Below are 19,078 nucleotides of genomic sequence, written 5' to 3'. Positions count from 1 at the left end.
GGATAGATGGATGAATGGACAAATGGATGATAGATGGATGAATGGACAAAGGAATGGATCTATGGATAGATGGACAAATGGATAGATTGACAAATGGATGGATAGACAAATGGATTGATGGATGGATGGGTGGTTGAATGGATGAATGGATGGATTGATGGTTGAATGGATGGATGGATGGCTGATAGATGGACAAATGGATGGATAGATGGATGAATGGACAAATGGATGGATAGACAAATGGATTGATAGACAAATGGATAGATTAACTAATGGATGGATGGTTGGATGGATGGATTGATGGATGGATGAATGGATGGACAAATTGACAAATAGATAGATGGACAAATGGATGGATGGATGGATGGATGGACAAATGAATGAACAATAGAGAATGTATATGGATGGATGGATGACAAAATGGTGAAATGGATGGAGAGAATATCATAGACAGCTATAATGACAGATGGCGAGATGTTTAAATGACAGAATTCCAGCTTGATGATACTTTATATGGATGAATGGCAGAACAACAGATGGAGCAATGGATGGTTCAACAACAGAATCTTGGATGAGTAATGGATGGTTAGATGGGATGAAAGAATGGTAAAATACCAATAAAATGATTGATTGGACGGACGGACGGACGGACGGACGGACGGACGGACGGACGGACGGACGGACGGACGGACGGACGGACGGACGGACGGACAGACAGACAGACAGACAGGACAGGACGGACGGACGGACGGACGGACAGACAGACAGACAGAGACAGATAGGTAGATAGATAGATAGCTCTTCATACATGTCATATTTCTCCTGAATGCTCTGGATCTCCAGCAGACTGGGTTTCTCTGGGTTGAGTATGTTGGGTATGGTGGGTGCAGTGGTGTGAGGATGGAGAAACAGGTTGAGCATGTGGTGTCTCAGCAAGGTCAGGGCACTGCTCTCTCTCTCCACCTCTCGACTGAAGGAGTCGTGGTACTCCAGAAGGCTGTGCAGAGCTGCCATACTAGAGGCCTTTTCCACCATGCTGTCTGGAACCCTACTGTGCAGATCTTCACACACAGCTCGCATTTTGTCCAGCTGAAAAAACACAGAGATGTGTAAAGAATTACTCCAACAGATGTTACTCACTACTGTATTTATCTTATCGTAAAAGAGGTTTAAGTTCGTTTTATGTAAGTTTTAAACAATTCAAATGTAACACATCACTTGAAATGACAGCTGAACAAATCTGGATGCTCATTGTTCATGTACAGTAGATTTCAAAAAGGAAGAAATATCAAATCAAACACTCATTATGAATTGATGCAATGCATTTTTTTCAGCCTCTGAGGTCATCATCACATCAGAACATCAAAAAACTCTTGTTAATGAATTATTGATCAAACTGATGAAAAAAGCAAGCTGACTTTTACAGGTTTTCAGCTTTCCTCCATCTGTGTTGCATCCATTTCTGCAAGAACTATGACTCATTCCTGCTGAGTGATGTCATATCTTCAACTGACCAATGACACGTGCTTATATCACCAAGAAACAATGAAATAAGTGTGCTAAAGTCTGCTAAAACCAAACAAGAAACAGTTATTGCTATCAATAATGATATTAATGTCTAGATAGTACCGTCTCTACAATAATCTTTTAGTTAGCATTGTAAGCATTACTGCTGTATAGTCTAATATAAAACGTACATACAGTATAATGCCTGTTACACAGCATATCCTCCCTATGATGTAATTTCCTGTGACGGCAGCAGAAATTTATGGGAGAAGTGGTGAGTTGGCAACTTCCATGTTGGGCTATTTTTATATGGACCTTCATTGCCAAGCATTACATCATTTTCAGGCCACTGAAGGCGACTGCCGCTTTAGTCTGATCTCCGAAACAAGAGTCAAGATTTATTTAGCTCTACTACAGGAGCTCACTGCACACAGAAGAACTGCTCTATTTCATTATCTGTTAGATTTTTGCAACAGTAAATAAGAAACAATGTATTTATTTACTATAAATATGCTATTTGTGCATCTAAATGATCATTTTAGAACAATTTGTCTGCTTATTTGATCAAGTTTCGTATCTAATTTTCACTATTGCGTTAGTTTGATTATATTCTCTCAATCACATAACAAGTTTCTTCGCTCTATGATTAATTAGAAAATATTATAAAATTATTGTTGATCATAACAATGCATCTTCCCTCAACTTTAATATATTTTTATTAATAATAAATACTAAACGAACTACCAAAATGTAGTTTTTAATATAGCATTTAAAATATTCTTTGTCTTTGTTATTTAAATTAAGAACAGCATTTAACAGAAGCATTCAGGTAAGACATTAAATAATGATTAAAACATTTAATTTAAAAACAAACCACTGCATAGTCTTATAAATAAATTAGTTTATTAATAAAGCAATAAGTATTATTCAGAGATCATTCCTTCTCTTCTTTTGTTTGATTAGGCATCGTTCACCCAAAAATTACAATTCTGTCATCATTTACTCAACATTCACTTGTTCCAAACCTGTTCGACTTTAAAACTAAGGAAATTTGAAGAGAGCTGAAAACCTGTTACCACTGACATCCATAGTATTTGTTTTTCGTAGTATAGAAGTCAATGGTAGCAGGTTTTGTAGCTTCCTTCCAAATATCTTCTTTAGTGTTCAATACAAGAAATAAACTAACAAAGGTTTGGAACCACTTATATAAGAGTGAGTAAATTTAAGTTTTAAGTTGTACTAATCCCCTTTAACATTAATGACACAGACCGCAGCAGCTTTATTATATTAAGACGTAATGTACGGATCTAATATAAAAATGTAATATAAGCAGAGTACATACAAAAAAGAGGATTTTTTACATGTATTTAACAGAAGCATTCAGGTTAGAACTTAAATAATGATTAAACTTTAAATGTAAAAGCAATCATTTCATAGGTCTTTTGTCCATTAATTATAAATAAATTGTATTATTAAAGCAATAAGAGCGATTCAATGAACATAATTCTTTTCTTTTGTTTGATTAAAGGGATAGTTTCACCCAAAAAATGACAATTCTGTCACATTTTACTCACCCTTACTGTTTGAGTTTCTTCCTGTGTTGAACACTAAAGAGAAAATTTGAAGAAAGCTGAAACCGTGTTACGATTGACATCCATAGTATTTGTTTTCCTACTATAGAAGACAATGGTAGCAGGTGTAGCTTTTTCCCCAAATATCTTCTTTAGTGTTCAATACAAGAAATAAACTAACAAAGGTTTGGAACCACTTATATAAGAGTGAGTAAATTTAAGTTTTAAGTTGTACTAATCCCCTTTAACATTAATGACACAGACCGCAGCAGCTTTATTATATTAAGACCTAATGAATGGATCTAATATAACATTTAACTGTCTAACTGTGTTTACATGCATACAGATATTATGAAATAAATCTTTGTGTATCTTACCATTCAAATACAATATGCATCTAAAAAATCTTTTTCTTGGCTTATTGTTATTTAATACTCTTTTAACATCACACGCATTATTGTCTTCCATGTTCTTTTCATTAAAACTGAAACATCAGACACACTTGCTTTACTTCTGAAAGATAAACACATTTCTATAAAGGCTATATTCCACAGCTCTAGCACATCAACTAATAATGTTTCCATACCTTCTCCCTGATGCATCTCCAGTCATGTGCAGAGTCCTGGAGGGCTTTCACCTGAGCTCTAGCAACACTGTTCAACCGAGACCACCGATGGCTTACTGAACGGACTGACTGGGAAGTAACATCTTTTATAGCTGGCTGATCAAACTGTGCTGCTTTTTCTTTCAGGCCATTTAGTGCATCTTCAAGACCCTGAACTTGTGGCATTATTCTCTATATAAAAAGAAGATAAAAACAAAAGGAGGTTTTAGAAAAACTACAACATCAGGTGTCATGTTAAAGTCAATGCATTAGATTAAAATGGTTAGATGTTGACCTGGTATAAGTGCAGATTGTCTTCAGCTTCTTGTTCGGAGTTTGCTTTGGCAGTTGTCAACTCCTTCATCCTCTTCTCAATGTCATTCATCTGCCTGATAACTTCATCTGTTTCATCCTGGAAGGATCTCCACTGAGTTATGCTTCTAACAAAGAAATAAAGTAAGCGAGTTTAAAAGTAATTATGTTTCTAAATCAAATCTGTCAATTTGAATAACACAGAGGTTTCTTGCACCTTTAATTATTAATAAATGTTTAAAATATTTACATTTTTTATCAATTAAAATGGCAAAACCTCATAGCCATTACCGTTGTAGGCTGTCTTGATGTTGTTTTAACTGCTCAAAGACCTCTGTGGCTTTGTGATGAGACTCCTCACAATGTTGAAGGATGTGTTTCATTACAGTTGGGCTCAAATAGTCACCCATTTGAGGGATCAGATCTTGCATTTCATCTATCACAAGCCTGACAGTATGTTCTCTGCCTGTCGCATTTTCTAAGTCCTTGAGGTCGTCTGAAATCTTCTCCAGGTCTGGCTCAAGTGGGACCTGCTCAAGTAGAGCACCAGCATCCTCAAACCACTGCTGGACGGATTGTAAGGAATGGTGGTATCTCTGGAACAGGGACAGAGCAGACTGCAAGGCCACCTGAGGATACATAATACATTTTCAATAAACATTAAGTCAGGTTAACTGTCAGGGATTAACTTAGGAGTGTCCAAATCACCTTCTGAAAGGCTATGAAGACTTAGCGCTCGTTAGCGATTGACTATTTAGACCGATGGTCTCAAACTCAGTTCCTGGAGGGCCACAGTTTAGCTCCAACCACTTCCAACTTACACCTGCTTAATAATTCTGCGCCCCTCCAGGACTCAAGCTTTGCTTACATGACAATGATATGGCCAAAACTGAAAAGCTTTTCCCTCCTTTTAAAAAGTTTCACACTTCCACAACTAAAGGTTTATGTTTACACATCAGTGGGAAATTACCAAAAGTAAATTATTACAAATGTTAGGCCAGTAGTTGCTGTCACCTTGTTAGTGAACATTGCTTTAGGGAAGTGACATTGTGCTGATGGCAGTTCGGTGCTGAGGTGTATGTAGAATTTCTGTGTGTATGATGCATCTCTGCGGTTGGTAAATCCAGGTTTAGCTGATGAAGCATTAGCAAAAACTTGACAACAACAACACTATCACATACTCCATCATTTTTGTGTGTTGTTCGAGCTTGCCTTGAATCTATACCTCACTAAACGCGTACTATGCACATGCATGATTTCATTATTTTCAAAGACTTTTTTTTAAGAGTTTCCGCAGATGCAACAAATTGTACAGATCTATGCATTTTCACAAAACATTATGTTAACAAACAACAAATGTTTCTCAAACATTGTTGAGGTGTTGAAGAGCTAAACTCAAGACACTGGCCTTCCAGAAGCAGAACTAGATACCCCTGAGTGAGCATTATCCTACCTGTTTGGCGTTGAAAGCTTGTTGAAGATCCTCCTTCAGCTTTGGAATGTCCATTAAAGTGGTTTCAAAGAGCTTTGGAAAAGGCTTTTGGTCATGAATGTACTTCCGTTTCTCTTCATTAGTTATATCTTCTAATACTCTAAACCTTGATTTCATTTCTTCTTGAAGTGCAGACAGTGAGCTGGCCTCCTGCTGTACAATCTCATCGTTTGCTTCTTCAAACATTAATGGGCATCTTAATTGATCCCTCAGACTTTTGAGCCAGTCTAAGAATACTTCAGTTTGAAAATCCTTACATCCTTTTAAATCTCTCTCACATTTTTCTCTGTGTTTATTAATCCTTTGCTTTAATGTAATAAGCTGTTCCTCTCTGAAGATAACCTGAGTCTTAAGGGTCTCTAAGTCAAAGTGCTGATTGAGGTCATCGTTTTGTGCTTTGAGACCTTCTGGATAGGAAGTGAGCTCTTCAAGGCATTTTGAGAGGTCGTATAGTGTAGATAATCTCTCCATGGCATCTGCCTCCATATCTGAGTCAAGTTTGTCAAGTTGCTCCTTTAATCTAGTGATGTTACAGTCCATTTTCTCAATAGCTGCTCTGTGGTCATTTAATACTTTTAATGTTTTCCGTAATACTTTCATCTTACACTCAATCTGCTTGTTAAGACTGCTGTGGAGGGAAACTAGCTGGCCAGTGACTTCAGGAGCATATGGCTGACCCATGCTGAGAAAATCCTGAGTTTTACACCTAAGATCTTTCATTGCCTGAAACAGATTTCCAAGACCTTTCAGGAGATCTTCATAACTTCTGTGCAATCTTTCTCCCTCTTCAAGACTTTGGTTAGCTGACTGCATCTCTAAACCATCACTCTTCTCCTGTAGTTCCTTCAAAGCTTTTCGTGTGATATCTATGAGAGACTCGAACTCCCTGCGCTCCAAAAGCACTTGTTGGATCCGGTCACGCTTCTCTCTGATCAACAACAGCATGTCATTGTACTGCTGCGGAAGGCCATTGAGTTTCTCATCTAGGTAGCAGTGGTCCACCTCATTTAAGGTAGGAAGAATCTCTTGTCCAGCCCTTTGAACGATAAGCAAAAGGTTTTCATACTCTGAAGCATGATCAAGAAGCTGCTGGTACTGGGTCAACTGATTCTGCAAGTTCAAATCATTCCCACTTAGGTCAATAATTGGAAATGTGGCTTCCTCTGCTTGTTTTAGCCACTCGCAGATCCTGTCGAGATCCATTTGAAAGTATTTACGGATGACTAATGCTTTCTCCAGATGATGTAGATGCTCTGCGCTCTTCTGCAAGGAGGCCTCAAAGGTAACTTGCAGCTCCTCCAACTTCTGAAGCGTCTCCTTCTTCTCCTCCTCAGTTGAATCTTTCACTAGGTCCCGTCCCTGGACCCAAAGAGATGTGAGCTCCACTTGATATGCTCTTAGGCTACTGGTAAAATTCTTACAAGCTGCCACCTGTTTGTGAAGTACATTTGGTAGGAGCGCCACATGATCATCTGCAAGTGCCCTCTGCTCTTGCTTCTTGATCCATTCAGCTGCTCTGTCGAGGGCTTGTAGGAACTGTGTTCTTTCTGTAAACACCTTACTCAGGCTCTTACGATACTGAGCTGCCTTGGTTCCAAGTGATGCTACTTCTAATTGTGCTTTCTCAACCAATGTCTGCAATTTCCTCCTTTCATTGAGACCTAGACGAGAGGAAAGGCTGCTGGCATCTGTCACGGCCTCTACCAGAAGCTTCTGCTTGGCCTCCAGTTCTGCACAAAAGCTCAAGTGGTCAAACAGAAAGCTTTGGGCCAAATCTGGAGGGGGACTGGTTTTGAGAGCTTCCGACAGGGACGGTTGCTGCAACTCAGCCCACTCTTGAGCCTCCCGTAAACGGTCCTCAATTTGACTCAGCTCTTCCAATGTTTGAGCTGAATCTTGGATTTTCTGCTGGACAAGTGATTCCACCTGAGTCCAGCGTTGCTCTAGGTAACCCACTTGCTCCTTAACCAGGTCTCTGTCTTCTAAGCTCAGACGAGGCAGGATCCCATGCCTATTATTTCTAAGATCATCAAGCACACATCTTTGATCCTGCAGGTCAGTGGATAGCTTCTTTAAGGCATCGAGGCACTCGGCTGTGCTCTCAATATCTCCCCTAAAAAGTGAGCAAACAGAAATAAATGGCTGACAAAAATGTCTGAAGAACAACTAGGGGTATAACAATACATCGCAATATTGAGAAATTGCTAAATAAAAATGCACTGATGCTTATCACTGGCATGAACAATATGATTTGTGATATTGAACTTGTTTAATCCAAAAGTCAACTAAGGTATAATTCACTCAAATATTTGAATTCCGCCTTCATGTACTAAGTTGCATAATGACCTTTCATTGCCGTAAAATCACACTTAAGCCGAATACAAGCAAATGAAGCCTACTTCATTGTACATGCTCAATAACAGGTAATAAAGTTGTAATTAACATTAAGATTGCTCCACAGAGAGATTATTTTGCTTCATAACACCTCAGTGCAACATCAGGATCCTCGGATACTAATTATGATTTGCATGCACATGTTTTTGAATCTCAAAGTGACGGCGCACACTCACTTGAGCAGCAGTGGTTGGAGCGGCACTCTGCAAAGTGAAAGCGCACACATCATTCAAATGACCATATCGCCATTAGATATATAATTACCCCAAGCATTTTTTGTTTATTCGTTCATAGTGAACACAGAGTTGTGTGTGCTGCTTTTCTGTAGATCCTATGAGTAGTCTATTTAAGTCCATCACCTCAAGTCTCTAAAAGTTTAACATTTTAACCAACAGTAGGACTACATATTATATTATTATTGTTTTTTTACCATATGTTCGAGAAATAACAATAATAATACTAATTTAATTTTTTTTCAAGGATACAAAATTGAGATAATATCGTATGGTGAGTTCAGTACCGAGACATGTACAGAATCATGACTTGAGTGTATCATTACACCCCTAAGAACAACACATAGCTATCAAACATGAACATGTTTAGTGAAATTAGAAAGGGAATGTCACATGCCTTGCCAATTGATCCCATTTCTTGGACAGCTGGTCAAACAACTCCTCCACCATACAAATGCAGTCATGATAGTCCCCGCTCCTCTGCAGATCCTCCTCTTTCTGTTCTAGCAGCTGTGCAGCCTGTCTGCCCAAATCCAGCCAAGAACAGCGCAAGCGCCCAACTTCCATAAGCTCAGGGGACTCCTGACCAGCCGTTAGCCTATTAATGCGCTCTCTCAGATGGGTCAGATCAACCTGCCTGGCTCGCATCTCCTGGATAAAATCCTTTGTGGCATAAAATATGGCGTGTTATTAATAAATTCTGCCTGTCTTTATTTGATATCCTGCCAAATGGACAGCTCTGGATGACACCCTCTGTCGCTGGCAGAGAGTGAGCTTTGAGGTAATTGAGGTTTTCATTCAATCTATTGTTGACAATTCTCAGCACATCCAGAGATGGTAATATGTGCTTTTTTTCACACACAATGAAGGGGTCTGCCTGGACGCTGTTATTACAGGCACTGACAAATCAATTCACACATCCATAATTACACCCAGACGAGTAATCTGGGGAGAAATCTTTATTAATGAATGAAGCTTCCTGCCAGCAAATGTAACAGAGGGCAAAGATCATCCGAGCTTTCAGCAACACATAATAGACTGCATCTGATTAACTAATATAAAGATCCCATACAAAACTTGGGTATAAGGTATCATGTAATTGCATTTGTAGCAGTAAATCTTGTATAGGTCATGTTTCGTAAAAATGGGTAATCAAATAGCTATCATGCGGACACAAAGCTTACCTGAGCCTGGTCCAACTGGTTCTGAGCAACCTTTGGCTCTAGCTCAGCTGGCCTCCTTAACATGCTCTGAAGGAGTTGTTCAGCCTCAAGAAGACGACATTCAAGGTTGGAACGCAAGTCTTTGATCTCTCTCCAATTGTCTGTTACTTCTTGAGATTCCAGCATCCTCTCCTCTATCTGCATTTGGTGAAAAACAATTCTGAACATTTTCCAGCAATGGATTTTCAAGTTAGATATTAAAAATCGGAATCTGAGACAAGTATTAAAAATGTAATTCTATTTAATATCAATGAAATATAACTTTGCTCTTATCGGTCAACTGTTCAATATTTGGGAATCAGCCTGGACTCTCACCTTACTTATTGTGAGCATGTTCAAAATGTCGATAAAAAGCTGAAACAGAAGCTATTTGTTTATGGGAAAATTAGGACAAATTTGTCTTTCTCTTTTTCTGAAACCTATCTTCATGCCATAATTTTGTCCACCTTGTCGCACTGTTTGCCTGCTTGGTCACTCACAACAAATGATATCTTGGAGTCAATAGCTAGACTGTACAAAAGGGCCTATAAAATCCACAATAGAATTTCTGGATGGACAAATCATTGTTTTGCCCTATCACTCTCAAATGCTTTATCATTTCAAAATTATATTATGAACACAGGAATTAAACAGTACCATCGAATTTTAAACAGTGCTACCTCAGCAGCCGTTTGTGCTTTGGTACTTAAACTGTATACCTAGGATTGATCGTTCCAACAGATCTGTAACAAATAGTTGTTTGCCGTTACTGGCTTTTTAAAAAAGCTGTTATGGACTGAGATCTTTCTTTTATGTATTCACAAAAGCCTGGAATGAGATCCTACAGCTTCTGAAACAATACCAACACTGAGACTTTAAAAAAATCCCATACTCCTCATCTGATGGTCAACTATCGCTGTAGCCACTGAGAGAGTACCCTGTTTCTCTTCATTTTGTATGTTTGGTGATTGTTTGTACTGTTCTTATGTGTTGATGGATGAGATGTTAAGGATGTCTGTATGTTTGTATGTTCTGCAGAGCAGGGACCTGCTGAAAAACAGCATTTATGCTGAGTCTGGCCCGATTATCCTTTAACGTTTTTCTGTATAAAAATTATAAATACATATCAATGCAAAACGTTTTTGCAAAATATAACTATTCCTCCAATCAATATGGCTGATTGGGGAATAAAATATGAAACACAAAGATAGAATTATTAAAACATTAATAAAAGTCTACGAGTCACTGACCTGAAGTTTGACCTGCTGTATCTCAGCTGCTGTCTCTTGTACCTTCTCATCAGAAAGATCACAGGTAGAGCACACTAGCTGCAAATAGGTACTAGCCTGCTCCTGTAGAGTTCGATCTTGCTTCATCTGATGGGACATTTAAGAAACAACAGAAACCAAATGAGGCAGAGTCTAGCTTTCTCATGCCAATTGTTATTGTGAAGTGAAGCCACTTTTATGTACATAGACAAAGCAACTTATAATGCATACCTGTGTTAGCGCCTCCTGTAGGCAGTGTGGCGCACGTTCAGGAAGCTGTACCTCCTCTTGTACATTCGAAAGCCATGTCTGACACTGTTGTAAAGTATCCCGCAGACTTACATGTTTCTGCAATTCCCGATCCAGACTCTGATACACCTGCACAGAGATACAAAAGACTTAACCACACTCATGCACAGACAAAATAAAGTGGTTAAAATTTCAACAATAATAACACTAGAGGAGGTCAACTCATAAGACAACGCTTGAATTTATCACATCAAAGGGTATTTTAAGTAATCGTTAGCCACAGGAACAGCATGACTTTGACATATTTGAGGAGCAAAACGGCAAATGAAATGAGTAGGGCCATACGGTTAACCATGCTAAATCGGGTCAACATAAAGCAAAGCCCATTTGACAGGTGTTGAATGCTCTGGCATTCATAATCCCATGAGCAGAAAAGCTGACGCTGATTGACATTCTTAATTCACGAGTCCTCGCGGGGGGCAGGCAACGACAGGCTTGCTTTGGCAGACGGCGGGAGCTGGCAGCCTGAGGAACTCATTGACCAGATTGCCAGGTGGCGGGATTTACCGGATGGCATTGTTCTGGCAAGGTTGGCACAAGATGTTGGTAAGGGGTATAAACTAGCAAACCAGTAGGGAGGGGTTTTATCAATGTCTCAGCTTGTTTTGACGGAATTGGACTTGATGGGCAAAATGAAACTGGCATGGGGAAGGGGACGAGGTATTAATAGACTGGCTGGTTTGCTCAGACAGAGACCGAACCGGCAATATGTCAGATGGCAGAGAGTGGTTGCCATATTAGGAGTGAGTGTGATTAGGGTTTTTAGAGGAAAGCAGGTGGCAGCTTTTGGTGGGGTACTGGAAGAGCCGGGGTAGGGGGGAAATGGTGATTTGCAATAGGGGGGCATGTGATCACTTTCACTGCCGTAAGCTTTAATGATACGCTTTCATGGAGAAATGACTTCTTAGTGCCTCCTGATGGGTCTCCTTGTAATGACACTGGCATGCAGAAGTCAAAATGTCAAGCACATTTTATTGCCAGACGTCCCTGGTTCATTGCCTGGTAAAAGTTGTTTAATCTGATTTAAAAGACAAATACACTGAGAGGAGGACTTTGTCAGCACTTCAGTTGGTCCCGTGCAACTAGGAAGCCAGACAGGGGGATTAAAATAATCGTGAGTTTCTGGAAGAGTGGCAGAAAGTTGGCACACTTGAGCTTGCTGCTGGAACAATGCTTTGAAGTCAGCAGAGGGACAATACACAATGACACAAGCAAACTGACTGGAAATCATTCACTGTTACAATTAAAAACTGCAGTATAACAAAAATTACTCTAAATCTGCTGGATTTTTTTTTTAATTTATGTTGTTTGTGCAGTTTAAAATGTCAATAAAACTGCAGTCATACTCAATATTGGGAAAACATACTTTTAAAGTAATATATTACAATCTTCATTTAAGGAAAAAAGCAAAAATAACAACGCATACTTTCATATGACTTTCCATAAAAGGTAACTAAGTCACACATATAGTTACGCTTTTATAGAAAAGGGATTCAAGATCGTAATATATTACATTTAAAAGTAATTTTACCCAACACTTGTCATATCCCGATAAAAAGCTTTATCTTGAATTTAATAAGAAATGGAACTATCCAAGGCCTATTCCTATTTTAATGACTGGACATTATCAACCAATATTAAACAACGCATTCACACTTTCACCGGCCTGTAATAATGGACAGAAAAGAGACAGATATCACAGCTCTAGCTCTTTATATACTCTCCTAGGTGGATACGCACAGTAAACACAGGCATAATACTGATCTTGTGCTGGTGTGTTGGCAAGTAAACTCACACGCTGGGCAGTGCTGCAGATGGCAGAGTAGCTGTCTTTTGCGCCCTGCTGGTGGTTCTGAATTTGCTGGCGAAGCCGAGGCTGGAGGCGCTCACTGCAGCCGGACAACAGCTCCTCTCCCTTTTCCTTTAATGTAGCCAAACGCTCCTCAAAGCCAGCTATCTCCTCCATAATAGCCTAAGATGATGATAATATAGAAAATATATATGAGTAATTGCCTTAAACATTCTGATACTAACAGGAACTCTTTATTTCAGCAACATTTTACATGTGAGTAAACAAAGTGTAGATTTCTGACTAGATTTCACTTTGTTGTGCACGTTAAACATCACCAGCATCTTAAACCTTTGACATTTTTAATATTTAGATTTTTTAAAAAGTATAGCTATACATTGCATCATACCATCTTTGCATCAAATTATAAAAAAATGATTTACCGCTAATAAGAGGTGTTTCTAATGCAGCTTCTTTGGGCGGGACAGTACATTTTACGTTGTCCTCTCTTCTGGCTGCCATTATAAGTCTCACACATTTTTTCCTTTTTATGAAAGTCGTGTAAACACTACTGTGAAGTTTTTCTTTTAATATTTGAGCAAATAGGAATGCAAATGATTTAATTTGGTGGTGGATGAGGAGATTGCCCCAATGAGTAAAGCACTTTGAGTGTCCAGAAAAGCGCTACAGTATATAAATGTAAAGCATTATTATTATGCTGAGTAGCCCAGAAATGCGAAAAGGATTAACTGGTCACCTTATGTCTGGCTAACTGCTGAGTTGCAGCTTCCAGGCCACCGCTTGATGATGGCTCAGGAGTCACCATTCTGCTGGACATCTGCAACAGCCATCGCTCAATTTCCTGTAGATCTTTATGATAAGCTTCCTGTTTCTTCACCTGGGCTTCCAACCTCTGAACATGGGTCTAAGAAAATTCATTGAAATTACCGAAATGTTCAAGACATTTGCAAGCACTCAGACTAAAGCATCTATATAAACACACAGCTTGAAGCCCTCCTGCGCATAAAGAGCTGCTGACAGCTGCAAGCGCCAAATGAATCATTTGGAATTGAGTATTCATTGCGCTGATTGCAGGGTTAATGGATGCCATCTTTGAGGAAATAGCACATAAAGACTTTAATTAATATTCAAAAGCTTAAAGAGGAAATAATCGACAATTTTGCAGCATTTCGTTTTCTCCCACCGTTTGTAATTTGCAATTTATTTCTAAGTAATTCTATATGTTCATGACATCCGAACTGCTAAAACAAGCTTTGATATGTAAATGTAGGTCATAATTTAATGTTCTGATATGATGCTGTTTGATGAAATTATACACACTTAGTGGATGTTTTTGATGTTCAATGCATTTAAATGATTTTGTTTTGTTAATTTTGCATAGTTATTATAAACTTACCCTCGCTGAGCCACGCAGCTCTTGGTAGTCAGCCTGTAATCTAGTCATGTTGTCTGTGATGGAGGGGGAGTGGAGGAGGGTCAGCAGCGTTTCTCCTTTCTCTAACACAAAGCTCACTGCAGAATCACGGGACAGCAGTGTCTGCTCCACAGCCTGGACATAACAGATCAATCAACACCAAATTTAGCATTAAAAAAAATAATTTTTTAATTTATTTATTTGTTTTAAAAAATAAATGCGTTTTGAACTCCTAATCAACAAATAAGGATGATTTGTAATTTACTTCTGAAAGATCATGTGACGCTAAAACCTGGAATAATGACAATATCAGGGATTAATTACATTTTAAAATGTATCTCTATACAGTGTTCCCTCTCTAAGCCAAATCCCAAATTGCCTGATTTTAACAGACTTTAATGCTGAATTCACATGACCTATAATAAGCATAAAAACAGGCAGATGTTGTAGTCCCAGTGACAATTTTGTGATTCACTGAAACCAAAAGTTTTTTAAAAAATCTAACAAAAAAGCGCAAAATTTAGAGGACAGTAGTTTGTGATTTTTTTTTAAATTGGTGCAAATTTCTGCTATACTATCTGAATTAAATAACATTATATTTGCATATAGAAAGTGCTCATCCAGTGTGCGAAAACTAGAGCGGTCATAGCATGCATTGTCATATCGCAATGCAATTCTGCCAATGCCTATTTTAAAAGGCTATCTTCATTGTACGGACCACTAAATGAAGAAATGTAAATGTTTCTAATGTTATTGTTGAAGAGATTTGAACAGTTTTGTTTTGGTCATTTACAGTCCTTTATGTAAAAAATATGATGTAGTAAAGGTTTGTATAGTTAAAGTATACACATTCTCTCTTTGTTTCTCTCAGTGTTGACTTTATATAAATTACAGTTAAAAAAAGAACTAAGATTTGTGTATTTGTCACAAGAAATGGCACAAATATTGCTGCAACAGTTGCCATTAATCAGTCATTTTAGGTCAAAAGTTTCAAGCAAAACACAGGAGGGATTGGCTGAGCATGGAGAACAAAAACGCTATGGACAGTATTTTAACAGGTACATCCTAGTGCTGGTTGAAAAGTGGGAAAGGAATGAAATAACCTAACTATAACAATAGGCAAAACAGGAAACAATGCGATAGAAAACAGTATAAAAAATACACCTTGATAAATGGGAAGTAAAATTGTATATGACAAACACAAAATCCCTGATTTTCCATGACGTAGACAAAATTCACGACATTCAATGTCTGTAATAGAGCTCTTAAAATTCCATGATATTCCAGACATTCCATAAACTGTGGGAAAATATAGTATGCTTTTTTGATTTTATATATACAGTATATCTGCGGGTGACGCAGTGGTGCAGTAGGTAGTGCTCACAGCAAGAAGGTCGCTGGTTTGAGCCTCGGCTGGGTCAGTTGGCGTTTCTGTGTGGAGTTTGCATGTTCTCCCTGTGTTCGTGTGGGTTTCCTCTGGGTGCTCCGGTTTCCCCCACAGTCCAAAGACATGCGGTACAGGTGAATTGGGAAGGCTAAATTGTCCATAGTGTATGAGTGTGAGTGAGTGTGTATGGATGTTTCCCAGAGATGGGTTGCGGCTGGAAGGGCATCCGCTGCATAAAACATGTGCTGGATAAATTGGCGGTTCATTCCGCTGTGGCGACACCGGATTAATAAAGGGACTAAGCCGAAAAGAAAATGAATGAATGAATGAGTATATATTGTATTTGTAATTTACTAAGTAGTTTTTAAAAAGTGTACTTTTCTTTCATTTGAGTACATTTTTAGTGCTGTTTCAGCACTTTTACTCCACTACTTTCCTTCAACCTGCAGTTGGGGATTGCCATGGGGATTGGCTAAAGTAGACAAATCGGTCCTGTTATTCCCATTCAATCAAATCACACATACAAAGTAAAATCGCACCATACTGAACAACCTCAAAACATGGGCACTTTATATATGGAAGTGTTTGGATTTATTACATATGGAATATTTGAAAGTATTAAAAGTGTACAAGATATCTAAAATCTTTGCACACAATGACGCAGAGACTGTTTAGAGTGCATGTCACTGAGGAGAAGATGACGGATGTTTACTGTATGATGACTGAATTCACCAAATGGCCTACAGAATGTTACGTTTACACATCCCTGCACAAACTGCATGTACTGTAAATGCATCAGCTTTTCACAGCGTAATACTCAATACTCACTACTCTTGAGTACTTTTAAGAGGGCTTATCGAATATGTCATATCAGTAAAACACTACAAAATGATCCACCAACCTTGTACTTGGCCAGCTGGGCTTTCCTCTGGTATAGTTCTACTTTGGGTTCAACAGTAGAGCTGAGCAGTGCTCGAGTCTCTCTAAGCCACTGCATTTGGCCCTTGTAGCGCTCTTGGAAGTCTTTATAGAGCACAATGCTCCTTTCCAGTGTCACGTGCTCTTCCCGTAGCTCCAGTATAAGCTCCTCGAGTTGCGATCGGCCCGTTTGCACTTCCCTCTCCAGTCTGGAAGCTCCAGGGTCATCCAAAAAGGAAACGGCCAGCTCTGCACTCTCTCTCAGTGTTTTTAGCAAGCTGTGGCCTTGATCCATCTCCCCCTGTAGAGACTGCGGGATGAGCGAGAGAAGCTTTTAAACAATGAATGAAAAAAGTACAAAAAGAACAACAATAACAAAACAAACACAAATCAATAATTTAATGAGCCACAGGACAGATATTTATGCCTTCCCCAGTGTGCAGCCAAGACATGTACAGTATTTCCTGTTCCTGACAGCATCTGATCTCCTCTGAAGTGGACTTTTCTGATGGGCACTTTGAAGCCTGCCGGGCCCCTGACACCTGTGTGCGGAGACCCAGGGAGGCCCCGAGATGAGATATGAGAGGAAGACCCAATTATCCAGGCCTTAAATGGGGCTTCAGCAGTGGGGTTTCTCCATCATCTCCGCGCTCAACCCCTCCTACTCCTTTACCCTTAAGCGGGAAGCGTCTCAATATGATATCAGCCTGTTGTCTCTACAAAGAGCAGTACATGAGGGCTGTGTAGCTAGATCTGGAGCTACTGCTGCGGTGCTGACAGCTAAAAGAGCCCCAGTGTTTTAATGATGATTTCCACACACCGATAAGGAAATGAGAAGTTAGCGATGCGGAGAGGTGTAGGACGAAAGCATAATTGGGCCAAGAAATATGATCTGGCCGGAGAAATGCCCACTTAATTGGCTGTTAATTAATTCACAAAAATATTCCATCCTAGGCCTGAAATTAAAACTCACCAAGTGCCAAATGAGAGTACTGGTGTTTTATTTGAGTGTCTAAGCTAGATGGTTGTTTACTTTTAAACCACAGAAAAATATAAATTATTAATAAAAAATACTATTATAAAATACTTTAGCTGGGAAATTATTATTATTATTATTATTATTATTAATAATAATAATAATAATAATAATAATAATAATAATAATAATAATAATAATAATAATAATAATAATAATAATAATAATAATAATAATAATAAATCTCATTTTATGATATATTTCCTTAGTTTGTTCGGACTGCATTTTAAATAAATATTGAATATGTCATTTTACAGTTAGAAAAATACATGTTCGCTAAATTTATTGGACAGCCAAGGCCATAACTATATGCTGAACATTGCATGAGACCCTTTTTATAAAGTAAAAAATAAAAAAATAACTGAGAGCAGGCAGAGATTTTAGACACAATTTTGAATTATTAGCCAAACCTTTTTAAAAACAGCACACACTTACTATGATTTACATGCCTAATATGTTGAAAATGAAAAGGAATGACATGAACATTATGAACACTAAGGAACACAAACTTCACATTATGAAGTTTAAAAAAGATTTATAAGGGAGGAAGAAAGGAAATTTAAATAACAATTTAAAAGGAAATGCAAAGTTATTGATGCAGAGAGGACACAAGGATAATTGGATCGGAAAATATGATGTAGAAAATCACACTTAATTGGTTGCTTATTAATTCACCAAAATATGCATCCAAGGGCTAATATTAACACTGGCCAAGAGTCAAATTAGTGGGGTTTTAAAATTGATGGCTAACTTTGACTAACAACCCCTGAGAATGTGATATGGTGTAACAGCACTACAATCTGTTGATGTGAGCAGCTCAAGATAATGGCATTTAGACAGAAAATCTCATTCTAATTCATAATTTTGGATTAGGTGCATGAAAAAATGCACACATTTACAATCATTTGTTTGCCTAAAATGGTGAAAGCAGTATCACATTCTGTTGGAGATTTTTATCAAATAAAAACAATTATATACAGTTGAAGTCAGAATTATTAGCCCCCCTGAATTATTATGCCCGGTTTATTTTCCCCAATTTCTGTTTAACGGAGAAAAGATTTTTTTCAACACATTTCTAAACATAATAGTTTTATAACTCATTTCTAATAACTGATTTATTTTATCTTTGCCATGATGACAGTAAATAATATTTTACTAGATATTATTCAAGACACTTCTATACAGCTTAAAGTGACCTTTAAAGGCTTAATTAGGTTAATTCGGTTAACTAGGCAGGTTAGGGTAATTAGGCAAGTTATTGTTTAATGATGGATTGTTCTGTAGACTATTGAAAAAAATATATAGCTTAAAGGGGCTAATAATATTGACCTTAAATGGCTTTTAAAAAAATTTAAAACGTTCAATCTGGCCTAAATAAAACAAATAAGACTTTCTCCAGAAGAAAAATATCATCAGACATACTGTGAAAATTTCCTTGCTCTGTTAAACATAATTTGGCAAATATTTAAAAAAGAAAAAAAATTCAAAGGGGGCAAATAATTCTGACTTCAACTGTATATTACAGAAGACATTTTAATTTTACAATTATTTTCAAGTGATATTTATTAAGCATGCCATTACATATTGACTATTATTTACATACCTATCACATTCATTTCAGT

The 19,078-nt window shown here is 38.0% G+C and overlaps 1 protein-coding gene across 1 annotated transcript in view; it reads right to left on the bottom strand.

The window, feature by feature from the left end:
• Positions 1-19,078, bottom strand: part of syne1a (spectrin repeat containing, nuclear envelope 1a) — a 205,965-nt gene that overhangs the window by 65,272 nt on the left and 121,615 nt on the right. Inside the window, exons 70-82 of the mRNA XM_056480594.1 lie at positions 16,404-16,730; positions 14,098-14,250; positions 13,438-13,605; positions 12,687-12,863; positions 10,814-10,960; positions 10,565-10,690; positions 9,297-9,473; positions 8,510-8,775; positions 5,447-7,598; positions 4,285-4,622; positions 3,977-4,121; positions 3,664-3,873; positions 809-1,089 (exon numbers count right to left, since the gene is read on the bottom strand). Coding sequence (XP_056336569.1) covers positions 809-1,089; positions 3,664-3,873; positions 3,977-4,121; positions 4,285-4,622; positions 5,447-7,598; positions 8,510-8,775; positions 9,297-9,473; positions 10,565-10,690; positions 10,814-10,960; positions 12,687-12,863; positions 13,438-13,605; positions 14,098-14,250; positions 16,404-16,730 — 4,667 coding nt within the window. The remainder of the gene's footprint in view (positions 1-808; positions 1,090-3,663; positions 3,874-3,976; positions 4,122-4,284; positions 4,623-5,446; positions 7,599-8,509; positions 8,776-9,296; positions 9,474-10,564; positions 10,691-10,813; positions 10,961-12,686; positions 12,864-13,437; positions 13,606-14,097; positions 14,251-16,403; positions 16,731-19,078) is intronic.

Source organism: Danio aesculapii, chromosome 20 (assembly GCF_903798145.1).
Source record: "Danio aesculapii chromosome 20, fDanAes4.1, whole genome shotgun sequence".
NCBI lineage: Eukaryota > Metazoa > Chordata > Actinopteri > Cypriniformes > Danionidae > Danio > Danio aesculapii.
The sequence above is the reverse complement of the archived record's forward strand: the minus strand, read 5'-3'. Positions and strand labels throughout refer to the sequence as shown.